At 39.4% G+C, this 20976-nt stretch overlaps 1 protein-coding gene across 1 annotated transcript; it reads right to left on the reverse strand.

Annotated features, from left to right (window-relative positions):
• Positions 1–427: 427 nt before the first annotated feature.
• On the reverse strand, positions 428–15295 carry YIPF4 (Yip1 domain family member 4). The gene is made up of 6 exons (XM_065835504.2): positions 15066–15295; positions 11367–11520; positions 8413–8584; positions 5873–5950; positions 3946–4059; positions 428–1472 (listed from the first exon to the last, which is right to left on the reverse strand). The coding sequence occupies exons 1-6, from the start codon at positions 15148–15150 to the stop codon at positions 1335–1337; spliced, it is 741 nt and encodes a 246-aa protein (XP_065691576.1). The 5' UTR covers positions 15151–15295; the 3' UTR covers positions 428–1334.
• Positions 15296–20976: the final 5681 nt, after the last annotated feature.

Raw genomic sequence — 20976 nt, forward strand, 5'->3', positions numbered from 1 at the left:
AAAACAAGACATGGGGAATGTTTTTTTTCTGTTACCAAAAAGAAACTTAAGATCTATTTGGCAATGCTAAATACGGAAGAATCCAAATGCATAACTCAGTACCATGCAAAGCTAACTTCCCTGGACTTCCCTTGCGAAGAAACATTACCGTAAGGACCATTACATAAGCAATCAACACAGCACACAGGAAATATTTAACATGTCATCACGCTATTACATAATCCTTGGATAGTCAAAATTAGCAAGACCATAGCCATTACTAAGGCTGTAATTCTGCCTTATTTAGTGGAGGGAAAATCTGGCCTTACAAATCTTTTTTTATTTCTCTTTACAAGAGATTAATAGTACTGGGGTAAAAAAAAAAATGCATGCGTGTTAAATACCATGCTATTAAAAGCAAGACAGAGCAAGATGTTGTAAAACATAGTTAGGGAAGCATTATTTTTATTTTGTCATCATAAAATAACATTGTTTAAAGATCACACAAATTTGATAGATGATCTTCTTTTCTCCAATGTTAAGCCAGCACTACAGATGAGAAAGGTGTTCACCCGTTTCTCTGTAAATTTATATTTTTAAGTAAAATAATTCAATTCTCTAAATATGCATTTTAATTATGTCACACAGTAAATATCTTGCTCCTTTGGTCAGAGATAGGAAGTGAAGACTTCAAATACTTTTATCTCCAATTTTTAAAAACCCAATATACATCCTTAACCAAGGAGTATTTATGTTACACACAAGCCATAGATACAAAATACACAGTATATACATGTTTTGAAAACAAATTGGAATTTATAAAAAACTCAATAGCCAATTCAAAGTAATTGAGGCACTGAACTAAAAGTAGTATCTTCATGTCTTGATTATACAGACTATTCTGTGAACAATCAGGACTGTTTCATAAATATATATTATCTACAGAATTTGCTGCGCCAAGAAAAGCCAGCTGTGTTTAAGCTCAAAAGAAAAATTGCACTTTGAGATTGTTACAGTTAAGTTCTCATTTTTCTCCTTGAATATAGTAATCTGGTCCTAGTGCTTTTGGCACAGGTATTGAGTTGTGGTTTTGCTACACTTTCTTATAAAACACAAGGTTATTTTATTTTGTTCATTAAAATCTGAAGAGTCTTAAACAAACCTAGAACTTTGATACAAATCTATATAGCTACAATTGCTTCATTAAATAATATACACAAATATGCTCTTCAATCTTAAAACATCTTGACAACTGGATACAAAACAGTCACTTGTATTATCTCCAGCCTCTTATCTTACGCATTATCAGCCTGCAAGTCAATAAAATATGGTTTCTGGCCACATCTTGCACTAGATCACACCCCAGTATACAAGGACAGAAAATAAATGTATAATAAAAAGATTGGATAAATTAGAAGGGGTTTCTTGGTCTTGAATTCTTCTCCAACTAGTAATGATGCAGCACTGTATGCAGCCCAAAAGACTCCAAATAACTGAAAAAGAAAATGAAAAGTCTTAGCTGACACCATAAGAAAAATCTCTCCAAATACCAAAATAAAAATCAGTTTTTCTCTCAATGTAATTGAAAAGAAACCCCCTCCAAAAGATTTTTGGGTGAATAACTCCACACACATTAAAAAACAAATACACTATGCATTGTCATCTAAGTTTAAAGAAATATTTAGCAAATAGGCATGCTATTTTCATTTGAGACATTTGTACTGAAGTGAGCAGGTAAGGATGTCCAGTAAGTTTTCTCTAATGTAAGACATGCAGACACCACAAAGCAAACCATAAGCTTACAGGCACCGATAACTTCAGACTTCACTGTATTAATAACTTTTCTTTCTACCTTGACTGTCCCCAACCTTTCTTTAACCCCTCCCTTTCTTTAAGTGAAAGAAGTTAATATAATTGACTCTTCCTCCTACAATATAGACCAGAAGGTTAAATCACAGCATTGTTAATTTCAGGATTCCTCTGGCTTATAAGCTTTTCTTTAATTATGGTGCTCCCACTAGAAGGTAACTGAACCTCACATTCCTATTCCTTTCAGGTGCAGTCAGAAGCCTGCCAAACTACAACCTGTGTCAAAAACTGTATTGCTTACTAAGTTATCAAAGAACCAGCTGATAAAGACTGGTAGAAGATAACATTACATATGAATAAGCACTATGTTATATGAAGTTAGCACGCATACTTAAAAAAAGAGTCTCGAGGTCAGTAAACTTGACTCAAACCAACAAGGTTATAGCAAAAAGTAATGAGACATTATTATCCTCTAGCAGCACCTTTGATATTGATTTTTAAAAAAAAGGAAAAATAAGGAAAAACACTTTAAACTGAGTGGCATGCAAGTTCTCTCCAGCAGAGAACTTTTTCCACAGTTCTGTCAGAGGACCTGAAGCCCCTTCAGGGATTACATGGCCCATTCAACTGCCATCATAAAAACAAAATAACACAACCAAATGCTCCCCCGCCTCCCACACGCAAAAAAAACCAAAAACCCCCAAAAAAACCAACAAAAAAATCCCAAACAAACAAAAAAAACCAACAACAAAAAAAAACCCACACCAAACCCAAAACAAAGAAACAAAAAAAACCACCACCACACACAAATCCAACAAAAAATAAATTTGCATGTGATTGCATACTTTTGGTTTTGCAGGTCTGCAGAGATGGACAAGATCATGATTGAATTCTCTTACACACATAAAGAAAATTGCAGCAATTAAAGTAATTGAGATGCATTGCTCAAGTAGTTTACTTTGCTGATTGCAACTGGAAAAGAACTGACTGGAGTTTCATTATTTCACTGCAAGTTTCACAACTTTAGGACTGTGAAAAATTTCCCCAAACACAAAGCTCTCAAGCCAGAATCTGCAGAACTTATCACAACATCAGTAGTTTTGGTCATATGGGGCTTGTCCTGCATTTTCACACTAATGATGCAAAGACCTTGCACAGAATCGCCCTAAGTTAATGTAAAACTGTTAGTACTAATCAAGTAACAGAGGTTTCATTACCATATATTTATTTTCAAGTTATATATTAGTTAACTGGCAAGTTAATGATTGGCTTTCTGACTGTATCACTTAACAGTAATGGCAAGTTATCAAATCACAAACACAGAAATTTTGTTATTAATCATACACTTTAGTTGTACTTCAATTATACTGTTTATCAGCAAGCTAAAAGGACAGAAATCAACCAAATCAACAGAATGAGAACTCCAAAAGTGTGCAGCTTAGCTATTAAAAGAATTTTCTCAGTCAACCCTCCCAAAAGTCCAGCAATAACTTCAAAGGCTACCTAAGGTGTTTTTAGAAGTACTGTAAGTGTTCAAGAATGTTTTGTAGTTCTGGGACCTATCAGGGAACATTGCTACTTTCATAAAAGGTGTCCAACAGCAGGCAGTATCAGCCAAGTTATTCTTGCTTTGTGCCTTATGTTCCACATCTGTAAAATCAGAACAATATTTACCTTCTCTGCAAAGGGTTTTGAGAGCTTGGTACTGCTACCACTATGGGAAGCTCTCAGACCAATGACTAACGTCATAGTCAGGCTGCAGAGACTAAAAATAAACTGGATGGTGGGGGAAGGGACAGAACAGCTAATTTACAGATTCATCATTTTGAGGTTTAATTAAACATTCTCTTCTCAAAATTATAATCCTATTTATTTTATAGCATAGCAATATACTTAACCAGAAGCTAACCTGATAACAACAGGTGTTATAGAAACAGCACTGTAAATCCCCAGGTACTCCAAAGAACCATTTAAACCAGATTCTGCTTGGCAATCATGTCCACCATGCTAACCAAAAGGAAGACAGAGCTCACGTTATAGTTCTGAATATTTTGACACATCACCATGTTGTCCTGAACAGATGAATACTTGAAGTCTTAGACACGTAACTTAAAAAAATAACTGTAAACAATTCTCAATACATGATACTGAACTTACTTTTATTAGGGTAGAAACAACTTCAAATGATCCAACCACCAAAAGTACAGGTGCTATGACAATAAGGGGAAGTAGGGAATATCCTATCACACCCAGAACTTGGCCATAAGCAACCTGAAATTTTCAAGCACATAAAAACAAGCCTTTTAGTATTCAGCCTTTTTCACCAAACACGATTTGATCTTGTTATAACAGTATGAACAGTGATAACAATGTGTTAGGTATTTATGAAATTTAAGCTAAAGGAATATTGCTAGTATAAAATTGGTTTTTTATGCTATGCCGTAGAATTTTGCAAATAATAATAATTCAGTTTTCTTGAAAATACGTTGTCTTTTTTATTTTTTTTTAGACACTGTGAATTACAATTTTATCACTTCCAAGGGAAGTATTTACACAGGATCAAATATGTCATTCCACCCACTCCTCATATTTTCAAGTTGTGCCTTAAGTGATTCTCAACTACTACTCTCCATAGGGTGCATAAGTGATACCCAGGAGCACAGAACTACAACAGACCTCTCAGTCACCAGATGTCGTCCCGCCTGTCACAAGCAGCAAAGATACAGTTTTCTGCATTAACATACTCATATGCATTATACATAAACTCAAAGTACATTAATGCTTTTGGCGTCAGCGGAAGGCCAAGAACCTGTTCCCTTTAAGGCACAGAAATATTCTGATTTCCAGTTTAAATTTATTATGACTATCTTAAATAGATTTGTTCAAAGTAACATAACTGGTTTTAGCTTTATAGGGATTAAAATGTCTGACGTTCCCCTATGGCTTGAAATGTTCCTGGGCATAGCTAGGCTTCTTGGATTTAACAGGAAGAAGAGTGTTGAAACAAGTGCCCATCTTGCAAGCAATCTCTTGTGGCCAATGATCCTTCACAGTGATCTGTGCAGACCTATACTCTCTCTCCAGTTCACACATTCTGGTAGCTTCACATTTTGAACCACAAACCAGATTGATTTAAGGGCATCTGGATTAAGCTAGTATGCAGAAAAACCACAAAATCACATTTATAAAATCTTTTTCTTTCAAAGCACTGTTCATACAAGGACTCTAGTAATTATGATTTAAAGGAAAATCTAAAAAAATATTAAAGTAAATCTAAATAATGTAGGAAGTCATCATTAATACAAGATGTGTAGTAAAAATATAAAAATCAAATATCACCGAATATTAAGTTCTTCACAACACAGTTCAATGCAATTTATGCTGCAGAGCTATTTTAAGAAGTTTCTACCCTTGCTGCAAGTCGTTTTTTGTTGTTTACAACTGAATCACTTAGTGACTCAATTTGTAAACAGCTCAAACAGCTATTCCAACCCTGCTGGTGCAAGCGGCTGGCGGGAGGGATGAAGGCCAGAATTTCCATTGGCTTTGCAGCTGAAGAACATGTGCTGACTTTCATCCTTTAATGGCTTCAAACTGGGATGAAAACAAACACTGGTAGGTGCTCTGCCCAGAAGGACGTTATACAACTGCTGTTAGCCTCATTTACAACAAACAACAGAAGATTAAATAGAGGGCAGTACGAGAGCAGTGCAAAGAAGGAGAAAGAGTCCCACCTAGCTCAGTGACCAAAAAAATTGAAAGCCCTTGTCCCTTAAGAATTGACTTCAGCTCTGGAACAGAGGCACCTGGTTGAATTTCTGGGATTCATAATGTGAATTTCCAGATCGTTTATCACACCCAGCGTGCATCTGTAGCACAGAAAGATTAGCTGGCCACCTCTGTATTTTAGATTTTATTCCACAGGTCAAGAACCTGAAATGAAGACGTTAAACTTATCAACTGCATCCATTCATAGTTTGCTACAAGGTCCAAAGCCAAGCACCAAGAAAACCCAACTATTACTGAAAAATGTAGCCAAGAGACTTTACCTCCCTCTATATCCTTTTTGCATACAGGTACTTACTTCTCCTCCAAGAACCCTGGCCAGTAAAAAAATTGTCAAGGATCCAAATATCCAAATAGTTATAATCCAAGAAACAACCTTAAGAGATAAAGAACAATTCATTTATATTCATCATTTTTATTGTAAGAAAGAAAAACTCATTTCTATTAATCCCTTTCACTGCAGTCAAGGATTTTATTATGCAAAACTGAATTCTGAATTGTGACAAGAATAGTTTTACTTCGTACCGCAATGCAACTTGAGAATAAAATTCAGAGGTTACATGTACAGAACCACATTAATGGTAAGTTTGGTGAACATGGAATGCACATGCAATGTGTTTTTTAAGTATTGTAATATTGTATCAGAGTAGGAAGAGTTCAGTTAAAAACTAAAGCCAAGACCACTCTAGCTAAATGTCTTCACATCCCACCTATTAAAAATGCAGGCTCAGAATTTTTAAAAGGCAGCCCAACCAAAACAAGGAGTTGAATTCTGTTTCTTTCATCCATAAAGATGCCACTTTATTCTTTACACAAACTGAGAACAGTCAGAAGAAGTAGGGCTTTAACTCTCAGAAGAACTTGTAGGTCATTACAACTTAAGAAACAGCCCCAGACTCCTGGGACAAAGTCTGTAATTATTTTTTCTAGTTTCTTTCATTGCTCTGCTCATAAACTGAAGAAGAAATCTTAAAATCATTCTCTGTCTTAACAGAACCTTCAGAGTAACTTAACTATTCTTGGAGTTGAGCCATTGGGAGGATTATAAGTGAAGCTCTCCCTTCTGAAATATCTTTTCAGAGGGAAACAACGAAATCAGCTCAGTATCTGTATTTCCAAATGTACAATGGCTGCACTTAAAAATTAAGATAGTACTCAATTCAGTTTTATTGCATAATTAAAAGTTCCAGTTTCACAGAAGACTCAAATAGGGAATGATTTTTCCTTAAATTTAAAACCAGCTAAAAATCTCAGCACCACTTCAAAAATTAAGGTAAATATAATGGCTTTATGCTATTTGTGAAAACAGTGCATGGCCTCCTTTTAATTCCTGCCTTCTTCCACTGTCTAGAAGAAGAGGACCACACTGAATTCTCAGAGCAGGAATGCTTGTCTCCCTCCAGCTTTCAGCCCACCCATTCAGTTCATAGAATCATTTTGGTTGAAAGAGACACTTAAGATCATCAAGTCCAACTATAACCTAACTCTGGCACTAAACCATGTCCCTAAGAACCTCATCTGTACATCCTTGAAACACCTCCAGGGATGGTGACTCCACCACTTCCCTGGGCAGCCTGTTCCAGTGCTTCACAAGCCTTTCCATGAAGAAGTTTCTCCTAATATCCAATCTGACCTTTCCTTGGTGCAACTTGAGGCCATTTCCTCTCATCCTATCACTTGCTACTCTAGCTGCTGTCATCCTGTTGCTAGCTACCAGCTTTCCCTCCTCACACATAAACAGCACTCTCATATCTGTATGGTAAATGCACCATTTCTAAGACTCATTAGATCTGTTGTTGATGTACAGTAGGAACTTGAACTGCAGGAGGTAGTTTATCTGTGACGGGATCAAGGAATGGTTCTTGCTTTGCATGGGAGACAGCTCAGTGGTCCATTCGAATAACACAGAGGTTTAGTCCACTCACTTCAAGTCTCATAGAAACAATATACTCAGAGTAAATTCTCAGTTGGCATTTGGTACACCATATGGAAGCCAGAGGTCACAAAGCAAATGATTTTATCTCACCATTCACAAAAATCCTTGCATAAGCACATTCTGTTCATTTCCATATGGCTTATTGCTATGCTACGTTGCATTTAAAACACCTGTAACTACACATATAGTCAAAGATTTCTGAAGCAGGTTCACCTAGGCTCACATTCAAATTGTGACTATAAATGATAACACTTTTCTGTTTCAATCTGAAAGTAAAGGAAAAAAGCTAACAGTGTTCATAGAGGCCAATTAAATCTGCACAATGCCTCTGAATAGCTACTCACTCTGGAGTTCCAAAGAAATTATGAAAAAAGTCTATTAATCAAAGGAAAGTTACTTGATAGCAATTGAGCAGAGAGGACAAAACAGCAAATGGCACTAATGAAGATTAAATACACCAGATAATGGCAATGATATAGTATGAATTAAACAAGTAGCTTTATTTGTCACGAAATTAAAATTCATGGCAACCAAATAAATGTTCTTTGGTAACATTTTTTAGTAAGAAAAGCAAGTTAAAAAAAGGTCACAATTAAAATGGAAAGATACACTAATATGACTCTAAATCCATTAGTATCAATCTGTTCCCTCTAAAAACCACATCTTTCCTTTGTTTTACTGCATAAGAAACTTGACATTTCATCATGATTAACTTATCTGTGGGCTACTTAATACATTCCTTACTGCTGTCTTTCTACATATTAACTTCAGAATCAGCATTTGAAATTCTCCTCATTAGTATGTGAAGAAAATACTTTCTACCTACGTAAGAATATAAATTGCTTAGCAATCATGTCCCTAAACTTAGTTTTGATTTTTTTAGGTAGAAGGCTTATACCTACCTTAAATTGTCCATATAATGAAATCATTGAGAAGAAGAGGACAACTGCCAGAGGACCCCAAAAGTCTGGATTGTCTCTGACTACCTGTCTATTAAACCCAAGAGATGGCATAGGCATCAACACACATCGAATTTTGTAGTAAATATCCTTCAGATCAATGTCAAGTTCTTCCCTGAAATTGTAAAGCAAGGGAATGTCATTATACACCACAGTAATGAAATAGAGCTTAAAAAGTAAGTTCCAGGCAAACAGTAAGTTTATAGACCAAATCTCCTGTCACCCATAAGGCTTTCTGAAGCCATACCTAGCAAAGGAACTGTTCATCCATAACAAAGCAACACCACATCTTCATCCTATTTTCAGTAACTGGCGTGACACAGTTACATATATTTAATTATTCAAAAATCAATTACATGACTGAGAACAGAGAACATACACAATAAACCATTAGGATCTATTTTCTGACATGCAAGAACACAACATTCATACCATTGTAACTACTCAAAAAAATAAAACACATGCATAGGCAGAAGTACACAGTTGTGTGTTCCGATGTTGAGTAGTTTGCCATGAGCACAGCTATTATGGAAAAATCTTATTTTGATTTCTACAAGAAAAAATACCTTTACATCTACTAATCAAACCATTCAAAATATATCAGGCAAAAGCAAGTTTTTAAAATAAAATGGGCTTTCACTTGCTTCAACAACAGCAGCTTTTGGCAGACCAGTTTATGCCAACTGTTTAATTAGTAGTTTCTTTCCAATATGGGTAAAAATAAATAAAAGACAATTAAATCAGCAATAAATTCTATCAACAGATCTTGTTCTTCTGTAATTGCCTTTGCCAGTCCCTGCTCCAAACTATCTGTAAGCAGCTACAAATTGACCAGAAGACTCTTCTGCTTTGGAGGCTCTGAACAGGTCCATCCTGCCCTGATGGTGCTAGCATAACAGGAAGGAGGCAGACTTTCTTTCCAAGTCGACCTCATTAAGATTATGTGCAGAACCTTAAGATGGAACTGTAGGCCAGTGTTTTCCTTATGCAGTCATGACTGAAGAGCTCTGAAGAGTTGTAAGAGACTTGCAGAAGATAACCCTCTCCTCTATATTTAAGACCACAGTGGAGAAAGATGTAGGATAATATCGTAAGTCTTTTTTTACAAGGCTTTGATTTATGGCTTTTTCCTCAGAAAAGCTGAAGCAAGAAATAAATTCAAAGACATGATTCACCATAATTTCTCTTAAAAAAATACTGCTGATTTAGTCTCTCAAGGCAATTTCAAGATTGCTATTACTGAAGCTATTTCAGAATTGGTATTACTAACCTGTGACTTAACAACAGAAATTGTTCTTTAACTCAACCCTGAATCTAAAGAGTATACTAGAAGCATCCGTTTTCCTCCATTTGTCTAAACAGGAGGTTGCATTCCTATATTTTACTCTTACAACTATGTAAGACAAATATTTCCTTCCTGGAAATAATTATTTCTCATTGCCTAGGGCTTCTGACAGTTTCTCACATGAACTGTCTTTCACATGAAGCTGAGAGCTACCTCACCTAAGAAGTGATGGCAGCTGTAGCAGGAAACAAGGGACTGGCGTAAGGCTGCCCAATGAGACAGAAAAAAAAAAAGTCACTCTATTGTACGAAACGCTGGCACAGTAGCACCAGATCAGTGAACTCCCCTTAGCTGGCTGGTATTGTTCAAATCTATAGTAGGATTCAGGTTACCAGGCTTTACAGTGTTTGTTCTGGGAATAATCAGAACTGCACAAGAAGTGCTTCATGGAAGTGAGATTAAGGTCATCTCTGTTAGGATTATTATAGTCATCCTGTTTGCCACAAACTTATCATCTCCATGGCATGTTCTCCTCACTTCTAGCAATCAGCAGCTACCAACACTCAGCTGTCTTTGAATCACAAACTTGGTTTTCGCAGTATAAAAAGTTACACAGAAGAGGGAATTAATATGTTGTCACCTCAGTACATCATTCTGTTTCTTAACTAGAAGTTGGAGGTTTACAGAACAGACTTATTCACACAGTGAGCTACTTTTGCACACTTAAAGTACTTTTCAAGTAGCAGTTTCGTCATTAAGCTGTTCAGACATCTGTTCTCTCCCAACACTCTAATTTCAGGTCTCCAGAGTACTCTCCTGCTCACTGCAGTTTTTTAGAGCATCATTATATTTAATTTGCACAGTCAGACACTGCCAATGAAGTTGCTTATGTGCAGAAAAAGGACTAAGACTCAGGCTGCCTGACGCACAGTGCAGTAACCTTAAGATACAAACTTTCTTCACCCAACAACTCCTCTGTGAACAGAACAAGGGATGCAGAGATTTTCAGTTTTAACATTTTCGTCTTTGGACACTAGCACTGTTTTAATCTATCTTTATACTACAAGATAGCATCAAAGATTATAAAGTTTGTACTGCCTTGCTTCTAGCATCCCTATTGTAGTAAGCATGATTCACAATGCATTTACTTCAGAGTAAATGACAGAATTTACTAGATTTACTCACATGAATCTTTCCACAGGATTGTCTTAGCCTCTGATTCTTTTACAGCATTAAGAAACTCACAACATCAGTGTAAAATATAGAAAGAATGTAATCTATTTTTTTTAAACCATTACAAGATCAACAGATAAGAGCAGAAAAGCCATAAAAGCTTTATACTTATAGAGATTAATAAAATTGGATTTTACTTCCTCCTTCCTTCCTCCCCCACAGTGAATAACAAGCCTCTCTTATACACTAAAAATAAAACCCATAATGAAAAACATAATATTTTCATTCCTGCACCAGAAAACACTCATTGGTCAAGTACTTTGCCAAACAGAATTCCAGTCACAGCAAAAGGCTGTGGGACAATTTAAGAGGCTACAAGTTGTTTGTTTTTTCCTACACAGCTAATAAAGATAGATATCAAAAAATAATGATGACATACAGGAGTGGCTTGTTATCTTCTGGGTCATCATCTTCTACTTCCAGAAGCCAGCCATAACCTCTCTGTCTTAGGAATGCAGTTGCAGTAGATTCTTTGATGAATTCTCCTCCAAGATTTAGCTTAACATCTGGAGTTGTTATGGAGCCACTAAGATCTTAGAGAAAAAGGGAGAAAAAGATACACCTTTTAATGTCTTGCCAAAAGCCATTTGATTTCAAAAGTACTGGAAGATAAACAATGGATATATAAAGCTGCATGTGCTGGTCATCATAATGAAATATTCAAAATTATAGACTAAAATTATACATTAGCAGATACATAATTTGAAAGGGTACTTCTGGCTTGAATGCAATAGTAATAATCTGGGACATAAACCAACGTTGTTAAGTTTTAGCTTCTAGATGGAACTCCTGTTTTGATTACACAGTGTTAAGGTATGACTTTATGGCTTTGATTTGTTCTTTATCATTAAGCATTAAAAAGGCACAGTAGGAGTTAACTGATGAAAGCCTAACAATACAGTAAATTATGGATTATTTACCTTTTTTTTTTTTCTGACCATACTATACCTCTTTTGGAGCCCATTCCTGCACAGTGGCATTATTTCAGTCAAAACCATTCTCTGCTTTTATGTCAAATTTTTCATGAAAGAAAAGCATTTGTATATGCTTTTATTTGTAGCCTGGCTCCAACACAGGTTAAAAAAAGTTTGAAAAAGAATAATATCAGAGAACCCTAGGCTCCAGCCAATAAAAGGAGATACAAGGAGTTCTCTTCAATATGCTATGATCTTGCTCTGCCACAGTAATAAACAAAACAAAACGAAGAGCAATTTATGTACATTCTGGCTGTATCAAAGTCACCAATAAATATTAATTTTATTCGTTCATTGTATTCAGTTATATGCAGATGAAAATACAAAATAGTAACTGAAAATATATTAATCAACTTGAAGAAAGAAAAATATAGAAGAATAATTATTGCTTTAGGAAATCATGCATTTCAATTATTTGCTAAAAACCAAAAATCCAAACAGAAACTTGTACAAACCTTATCACAAATATACTGGAACACAAAAACTCTCTTCTCATCCAATGTCTTTTCGCTTCACCAAAGAAAATCTTATTTTGCTTTTTCATTATCATGTGTTCTTCACATAAAAAATTCCTAGCCACAAATTTCCCAAAACACCTAGCTATAGCAAGTATCTCTGAAACACATACTCAGTCAAGTCAGGCCACATTTGCAGATTACATTTGTGACATCTTCTATCAAAATTCAACATAGTTTTATAGAAACAAGACGCGTACAGTGACAGAATGTCACAGTCTTCAGCCAGCATGTCTGAAGCATTCACTGATCATTCAGTATCACAATTAATTTAACAGAATAATCCTTCCCAAATCAGCTTTTGCTAGGCCACTCAAGCTTAAATACAAGCTTCTCCATAAACACTTTTCAGCTGTTTCATAATCATGAGTTAATAATCCATTGCTTTGATTTTTCCAACAGCACCTGCACAGGATCCTTATAAAGATGACCGTAAGCTAAAGAAGGAATTTCACTTTGCTCCTGTAAGTATCAGCACACATACACCATTCTCACCAGACACAAGTAAGCCTTCCTCTGCTGTTTACAAAGGGAAGAAAAAAGAAAAATGTATTCTTAACGGCTGCGAGTCAAGGCAGAGAAAGCCTCACCAGTTTTCTGTTGCCACTGGAACCCTTTTGTGATTTAAAAATATTTGTTTATACTACAACGTAACACTGCGTCCCAAGGAGAGGTTCTTGCTATTCTTTGTGCACAAATGTGGCTGTCAAAACAAGCAAATGTAACAGTCCAACCAGACAATTATTTCTCCTTTCTCAGTGACAGCTGAAGATCCATCCTGAGGCAGAGGAACTTCTACACAAGTCTTATTTACCAAGGTTCCTTTTAGCAGTTGATGACTGGTAAATACCTACAATCACGCTTTTTAATTGTGAAACCTATTAACATGATCTTAAGTCTATTTTGCAAGACATCTCAGGTGGGACATAAAGCTGAAGAAAACAATGAAAAAAAAAATCTGCTACCTCCACTTCTACAGACTGCTTTGAATGAGATGGTTAACTGCAAGCCAATGGAGAGGAGATGAATCTGCCAAGAACTGATGGTTCTGATGCCCACTAACAAGAGTTAAGGTGCCTTCACTGCTACTGGCTCAGGCAGAACACCACAGAAGCAATGCTGAGGTACCTCACATGCCTCGTTTCAACCACACATTGTGGAAATGTCAGTTTCAATAGTCTCTGGTTTCAATTTCGAAAAAGCAATACAAGAGGTAAACAAAAACAAGCTAGTTTGTTCATTATGCCATCTGTCCACTCAATTGAGAATACCTCTTGGGCATTCTTCCCCACAAACAGTTCCTACCTCTCGTGGAAATAAGATGGGAAAATAAAACCTTATAATTCTATTTTTCATATGGACCAAGATTTGGAAAACTAATAGAAATTAGAGAGTAATGTGTTCAACTTTGCTTGGTTTTGTTTGTTAGGGAACGCCTACACAGCACTTTGCAGACAGGACTACACTTGAACAGGTCATGCCTTGCTTGTGTTCATAAAGAACACAGAGCTGAATCCAATTCAACACATCCTACTGGAAAGGTGGCTGTATTGGACTGGGTTCAGCATTGCTCAACAAATACTTCCAGAGGCAATCCAGTGAGTTTCCGTTCAGAGGCACATGGATCCTTTCTGAGGCCAAGGTGGATAAGAAATACAAAACAAACAAACAAAAAACAACCCACAGCCAAGATCGTACCTGTTGGTTAGCATTCCTTGTCAGAAGGACTGGAAAGTTCACCAAAGTACAGGTATTCTACAGCAAGTTTCCCATTTCAGTAGTTCTTTACCAGGGTGGGGCACCTATGGATTTATAGAGTTTCCTGCCCCTGTCCATAATTACAACAGTAATTAAATACATACATAAAGCAGAACGCTTATTGTTTAAATGGGTAGAGCACAAAAGGTGATTCTCCATCAAAACAAGATAGCACTATGTTGACTCTTATATGTTCATTTTTGCAGACTTAAGGCTTCATGGCACATTCAGGCAGAACACCACAGCCATTAATGCAGCAGTTAGGCAGCTGGCCACACTTCATCCCCTAAACTACACACAGGGCTCCTTCCTACCCCTGCTCGCTACTATGCTGAAATAAGACCCAGCACAGAGCCTTTTGCACAGCACTACAGAGAATGTGAACATCCAGTACAAGCTTTAGTAGACACCAAACTGCACTCCCAGCAAGGCCGGAAAGAGGAACCATCAGTGACAGCGCCTGTCACAGTGATGTCAGGTCACCGGGCGCAACCTCGGTTACGGCTTTCAGCAAACATGGGGAACGGAGCAGCTCGGCCGGCTCTGCCGCGCTGGTGCTTCCGCCACACGGACGGCGCAGCTGCTCGCACCGGCACTCAGCCCCGCTCCCGGCAGCCTGCGACAGCACAGTCCCGCAGCCTAAGGGCAGCGGCCACCTCAGTCACCCCGCTCCGCCTCCAGCCACGCCATCAGCCCGGAGGAGGCGGGGGGGCAGAGGGGAAGGGAGGCACCTCTCGCCTCAGCGGCACGGGAGCCGCCCGCTCCCTCGAGGCCTGGCTGAGCCCTTCTCCCGAAAAGCGAGAGCGGCCCCAGCCGCGGCCCCGCGCTCACCTTCGGCGTCTGCTGAGGAGACAAAGGTGAAGTCCCCGTTGCTGGGTGCATAGAGCGGCGGCTGCTGAGGGCCCGGGGGCTGCATCTCCCCGCCCTCCGCGGGGCCGCTGGGGGCAGCGAGAGGCGAGTGGGCACCGGGGCCTTTGGCCTCCCCGATCCCTCCTGCGGCGGCAGCAGGTACCGAAGCACAGCGCGCAGCCGCCTCACAGGGCAACAACAAGCGACACCTCTCCTCCCATTGGCTGCTTGCAAGGCGCGCCGTGATTAGCCGCCGCAGGGCCAATACTGGTTCTGTCTCGGGGAGTGCGGTCACTTCCACTCCTGTATAAAGCTTCTCCTGATTGGACGAGGCGTGATGGGAGGGCGCAGGTGCGGGGTTGTAACGGGCACTGTCGCTATGGCTCTCGCTGACTTCTGGTGCATCGTCCGGCCAACACCCTCTGTAGCTTCCCGAGCCGCTTCCTTCTTTTCCCCCCTTACCTCCACCCTCAAGGGCGTCTCGCCGGTGTCAGATCAGCCCCCGGTGCCGCCAGCACCTACCTCCGCGGCCGCAGGGACGGCGCCGAGATGCGGCGATGGGGACGGCGGGCTGGGGGCTGATGCTGCAGGCCAGGGATCAGCCCCCGCCGGTTGCCTGCTCCTGAACCTCCCCCCGTCGTAGTGCCCGGTGCTGTTAACTTCTGAGACCCATGGGTGATCGGATCGGGACGGTGCTTGGGCGTCGGGGCAAACGGCAGCCCTGAGAAATGCGCTGCTGCCATCCCCTTCCCTCCCCCGAAACACAAGTGCTCTTCCAGCAAGTGCGTCGGGCGGCAGCCCGGCCGGCGAGGCCCCGCTCACGGTGGGAAGCAGCCCCCTTACCCCGGAGACTCCGGGGGGCTGCAGGGGCGGCTCAGCCTGCAGGCTGCTGCCGGGCGGGACCTGCTCGCTTCGCGCTGGGCGGTGCTGGGGACACGAGGAGTGATGTCCGACCTCCCAGAACTGATTGGAAAGCTAACAGCAGAAATGCGGCGTTTGGAGGAACCCAGGCATGATAGCTTCACCCCCTCGCTGCCATTTGCAGCAGTTTTCCTGGTTTTCTTCTACAAGTCGTTCATAGGGAGATATTTTTTGTCTTATCTTTCTATATGCTGCTTGACCCATGTAATCAGCTTCCTGCATACTGCTAAAAATAGTATTTTGAACTTTCAGTATAAAAAAAATTGTGAATACTTAGCCTTTCAAATACAACTCTGGACTTCTGATTTTTATTTCTTTGTTGAATAAAAGCATCATCCCAAATATTTTCCTTCCATGATGGATATGAAAAAATGCATAATTCCTTTTGACTATTCAGAAAGATTTGCCTCCATTTTTACAATTTAGTGACATTTTGTATGGCTCTACCTTCCAGTTTTGTCATGATCATCTGCAACCCATTTACTAATTGTTTTCTATATATAATCCTAAATCTGTTCTGTTACCCTACATATTTTTTTTTCTCCCCTATTGTTTTGCATTTGCCTCCTCTCAGTATCTAGATGCAGTTTTCATGGTACTTCTAAAGCTATGCCTGGTCCCTGTATAGTAGTGGTATCCTTTGTAGTCCGGTGCAGTTCTGAGGTTTCTGGACTGCTCTCCTGCAATTCCCTTGTCTAGAAGGATATCTGGCACAGTCACAAATCAGACATAGAATACAGCGCCAGAATGGCTGCCTTTTCAGTTCATAATCAAAATGCATTTGCATATCTAAACACTTCTCCCAAAGTTTAATTTGCTATACTCAAAGTGGCCCTTGTACCAGGCCTTTGCCAGCAGCAACTGATGAACACAACAGGATAGATTTTAGTTGGAAGGGACTTATGAGGATCATCTAGTCTGGCTACCTGACCACTTCAGGGCTGGCCAAAAATTAAAGCATATTGTTGAAGGCATTGTCCAAATGCCTCTTAAACACAGACAGGCTTGGGGCATCAACCACCTCTCTAGGGAGCCTGTTCCAGAGTTTGACCACTTGACTCTCTAGAGAAATGCTGCCTCATGTCCAGTCTGATAACCTGCAAAGCTTCATAAAATGGTCCATTCATAATCTGACCAATGATCGTGCTGTGAAGCTTGTTTTTGACTGGCCTGCAAGACACCTCTGTAGTACTGAAGAAGCTGTAAAATAATATGGTTGAGATCCAGTTGCCAGTCCTTGTTATAGTAGGATGACAAGGACAATGGCTCTGGTTGTGATCTATGCTTTGAAGAATCAGGAACCGGATTTTATGTGTTCAACGACTGCTAGATTTAACACAAAAGCTCCCAGATAACTCTGCTTAGACTTATCCATGAACTCCTTCCCTCCTCTCCCTGCTAAATAACAGCACATTTTTTCTCAGAGGACCCGTTTTTTCCTGACACCTCAGGGAAACAGAATGAAATTTGGTATTCATGCTACATGTATTTAATTCTGGTTCATAAATGGAATTCATTAATTATCATGGAGTATAAATATGGTTGTATTTTAAATTTAAAAAGCTACAGGGTGAGAAATTGCGTTAGAGCAGTGGTTTGATTTGGAGAAGAAACCTCCTTTCTCCTATATATCCCATTAAAGGAAATCACTGTGAGTTCCATCTCAAATAGTTTTGAACAAGTAAAAACCAATCTGATTCTTATGGAGAGGGCATACTTTGCCATATCCAACCATAACTGAAGTCTACCTTGATATAAAATATAACTTGGTTTCAGGTTCTTTGTGGACATTTTACAGTGATTATCAATTTCCTTGCAGCAGAAGTTACCTGTAATTGCATGTAACCTATTTTTTAATTGAAAACTGTCTTCATAATAAAAACCAACCATACGGATATTTGTCTAATTTTATTTCCCCTCTAAAAGGTTGAGCAATCAAGACATCTGGTAAGAGTAACTAATTTTCTTAACTATTATGTGGAACTTGTTTGTTACAGGACCTTTGCAATAGGTTTCCTTCAGTTTCTGATGTCTCTTCCTCTTTATTCTGTTATAGCCAGAATTCAAGGTGCTTTTGGATAATGCTCTTAGTCGTATGGTTTATTCGTAGGTAGTCCTGCAAGGAGTGGAGATTGAACTTGATCATCCTTATGGGTCCCTTCCAACTCAAGATATTTTATGATTCTGTGATTATATTTACCTACACTGATATGATTGTGCTATTCCCGATTGTTGCTGGGATATCTCAGATGATTCTGGCAGCTGTACCTTCCATAGGATGCCAGACACATCTGATTTTGGACAAATTTAGAGTCATGGCATCATATCATCATAGAATCACTTAGAATGGAAAAGACCCTTAAGATCATGAAGTCCAACCATTAACCTAATGCTGCCAAGTCCAACACTAAACCACATCCCTAAGAACCTCATCTACGTGTCTTTTAAACACCTCCAGGGATGGTGACTCAACCACTTCCCTGGGCAACCTGTTCCAATGCCTGACAACCGTTTCTATCAAGGAGCTTTTCTCATATCCAACCTAAACCTCCACAGGTGTAAGTTGAGGCCATTTCCTTTCATCCTATCGCTTGTTACCTGGCAGAAGAGACCAACACCCTCCATGCTACAGCCTCCTTTCAGGCTGTTGTAGACAGTGGTAAGGTTGTCCCTCAGCCTCCTTTTCTCCAGGCTAAACAGCCCCCGTTCCCTCAACCACTCCTCATCAGACTTGTGCTCCAGGCCCCTCACCAGCCTTGTTGTCTTTCTCTGCACTCTCTCCAGCACCTCAGTTTCCTTCTTGTAGTGACAGGCCCAAAACTGAACACAGGATTCGAGGTGGAGCCTCACCAGTGCTGAGTACAGTGGCACAATCACTTCTGTAGTCCTACTGGCCACACTATTCCTGATGCACACCAGGATGCTGTTGGCTTTTTTGGCCACCTAGGCAGACTGCTGGCTCATGTTCAGCTGGCTGTCAATCAACACCCCCAGATGCCTTTCTGCCAGGCAGCTTTCCAGCCACTTTTCCCTGAGCCTGTAGCTCTGCCTGGGGTTGTTGTGACCCAAGTGCAGGACCCGACACTTGGCCTTGTTGAACTTCACACAACTGGCCTCAGCACAATGATCCATCTGGTCCAGATCCCTTTGTACAGCATAGGGTCCTTTAGGGTCCTTTTTTTTCTTTTTAAATTTGGTTTGGTTGTTTTTTGTGTAGTTGGCTGGTTTGTTTGTTTGCTTAATTTATTTATCAGGATAACAACAAAAAATACCATGTCAAGGAGTTGCTTCCACTTAAGGCAAACCTGTCACTTGCTTCATTGCAATTCTTATTTATTGAAGCTGAGTCTCAAAACCTTTAAGGAGTTTCGCACCTGTGTCCTAACAAGGCCAGCAACATACACCACCAGAACAAGACTTGGAGGTGTGTGGGACAAAAGTAGCATACCTCTTGATAAATGTCAGGAGTATCTCTCAGAGCACTGTAAAAGAGTGGGAGGAGACAAACGAGAAAGAGAGGACGTCTCACATGGGCTCAGCTTTGAGAAGGAAACTTCGGACAATGATAATTAATGACACAGTATTATGCAATGGGTGAGTAACAAATGCACATTTTATTAATGTGCCAAATGGGAGCAGTGACAAATGAGATGGCATGCCAGGCCGGGTGACTGGTTCTTTCCTCATTTGATGGCTTCATGCACTGGACCCAATGCTATTCACGTGCTGTATGATTTTCAAAGTACAACTAAAATGGAGGTTGATGTGAAGCAGAAGACAATTTTGTGACATTGCTGAGCCTGCCTAGCAAAGAAGGGATCTTGTTCACTATTTGGAAATATTTTCCATGTTTTCTCATTGTCTGTGATTCTGACTATGATCTCTGTATGAACATGGGCAAGTGAGTCATTCTGTTTCTCTGCTTTCAATAAACAGACATTCATTATAATTCATTATAATTCACTGTCTTATTTTTAAACATGATTTGGGTAATAGAATGAACTTTTAAAAATTATCTCTTTTCCTGGGGACTTTTTGACCAGCTGAGAACCAAACCAAATTTCACACAAAAGAGACACTGAAGGAGAGAAAGACATTCTGCACATGCTTACCTAAAACAAGAACAGTGAGTAGATTTTCAAGAGTTGCCCATCCTGCTCCACTGTCATACGAGAACAGTGAAGGATAGAGAAACACACCTGATCCAGGCACTCTGGATTTTTCTTAGCATTTGCTCAAATATTAAGATTTTGTCTGTCCTCCCCCTCCTTTCAGCCCCCTTCCCTTTCCCTTCAGTGAGCAAGTGAGCTTCCCTTTGTCCCCTGGCTGGGCTGTGCCAGCGGAGGGCACTCCAGCACCGCTTTTGCCAGATCAGACCTTGGCCGGGGCTTCAACTCAGTGTGGGATTCTGAAAATTTAAAATAAAATAAAATAAAATAAAATAAAATAAAATAAAATAAAATAAAATAAAATAAAATAAAATAAAATAAAATAAAATAAAATAAAATAAAATAAAATAAAATAAAATAAAAGTGTTCAAAACTAGTTGAGTAATCTGTTTCACCTGGATGCTGCTACTAGATTTCTCAGCATTTTATGCTGTTTCCCTTTCTGTGCACTTTAGAAATGACCTTCATTGATTAAGACCCAGACTACATGTAAAAATGTGAGCAATCATAAATTGCTCCAGTTGGTCTGACAAAGCTTAGGTTGTCTTGTAGCTCATTGCAGACAACCACCCTTCCGTGTATCTTAACTGTTCACAAGTGCTGGCTTAGCTCCTACCACCAGTGGGACAATTTGCTTGTTCTCTGGCTCACTGTATAGTAGTCAGGGAGAGGAAAAAGGGAAAGAAAGTGTTTTAAAAGGCCGTAGGAAGCTGCGATGCATATAAATGCCTTGTGGGATGGCCACATACACAACAATGGTTATCTTAGGAAGGGCTTCTGTTAAATGTGAATTTTACAAATAC

Source organism: Patagioenas fasciata, chromosome 3 (assembly GCF_037038585.1).
Source record: "Patagioenas fasciata isolate bPatFas1 chromosome 3, bPatFas1.hap1, whole genome shotgun sequence".
NCBI lineage: Eukaryota > Metazoa > Chordata > Aves > Columbiformes > Columbidae > Patagioenas > Patagioenas fasciata.

Bases quoted from the DNA above. Each gene is read 5' to 3' on its own strand.
- YIPF4 (XM_065835504.2), bottom strand. From the start codon at position 15,150: ATGCAGCCCCCGGGCCCTCAGCAGCCGCCGCTCTATGCACCCAGCAAC. The intron at 11,521-15,065 runs GTGAGCGCGGGG...TTTTTCTCTAAG, and splicing joins CTCCTCAGCAGACGCCGAAG to ATCTTAGTGGCTCCATAACA. The intron at 4,060-5,872 runs GTAAGTACCTGT...TGAAAATTTCAG, and splicing joins CCAGGGTTCTTGGAGGAGAA to GTTGCTTATGGCCAAGTTCT.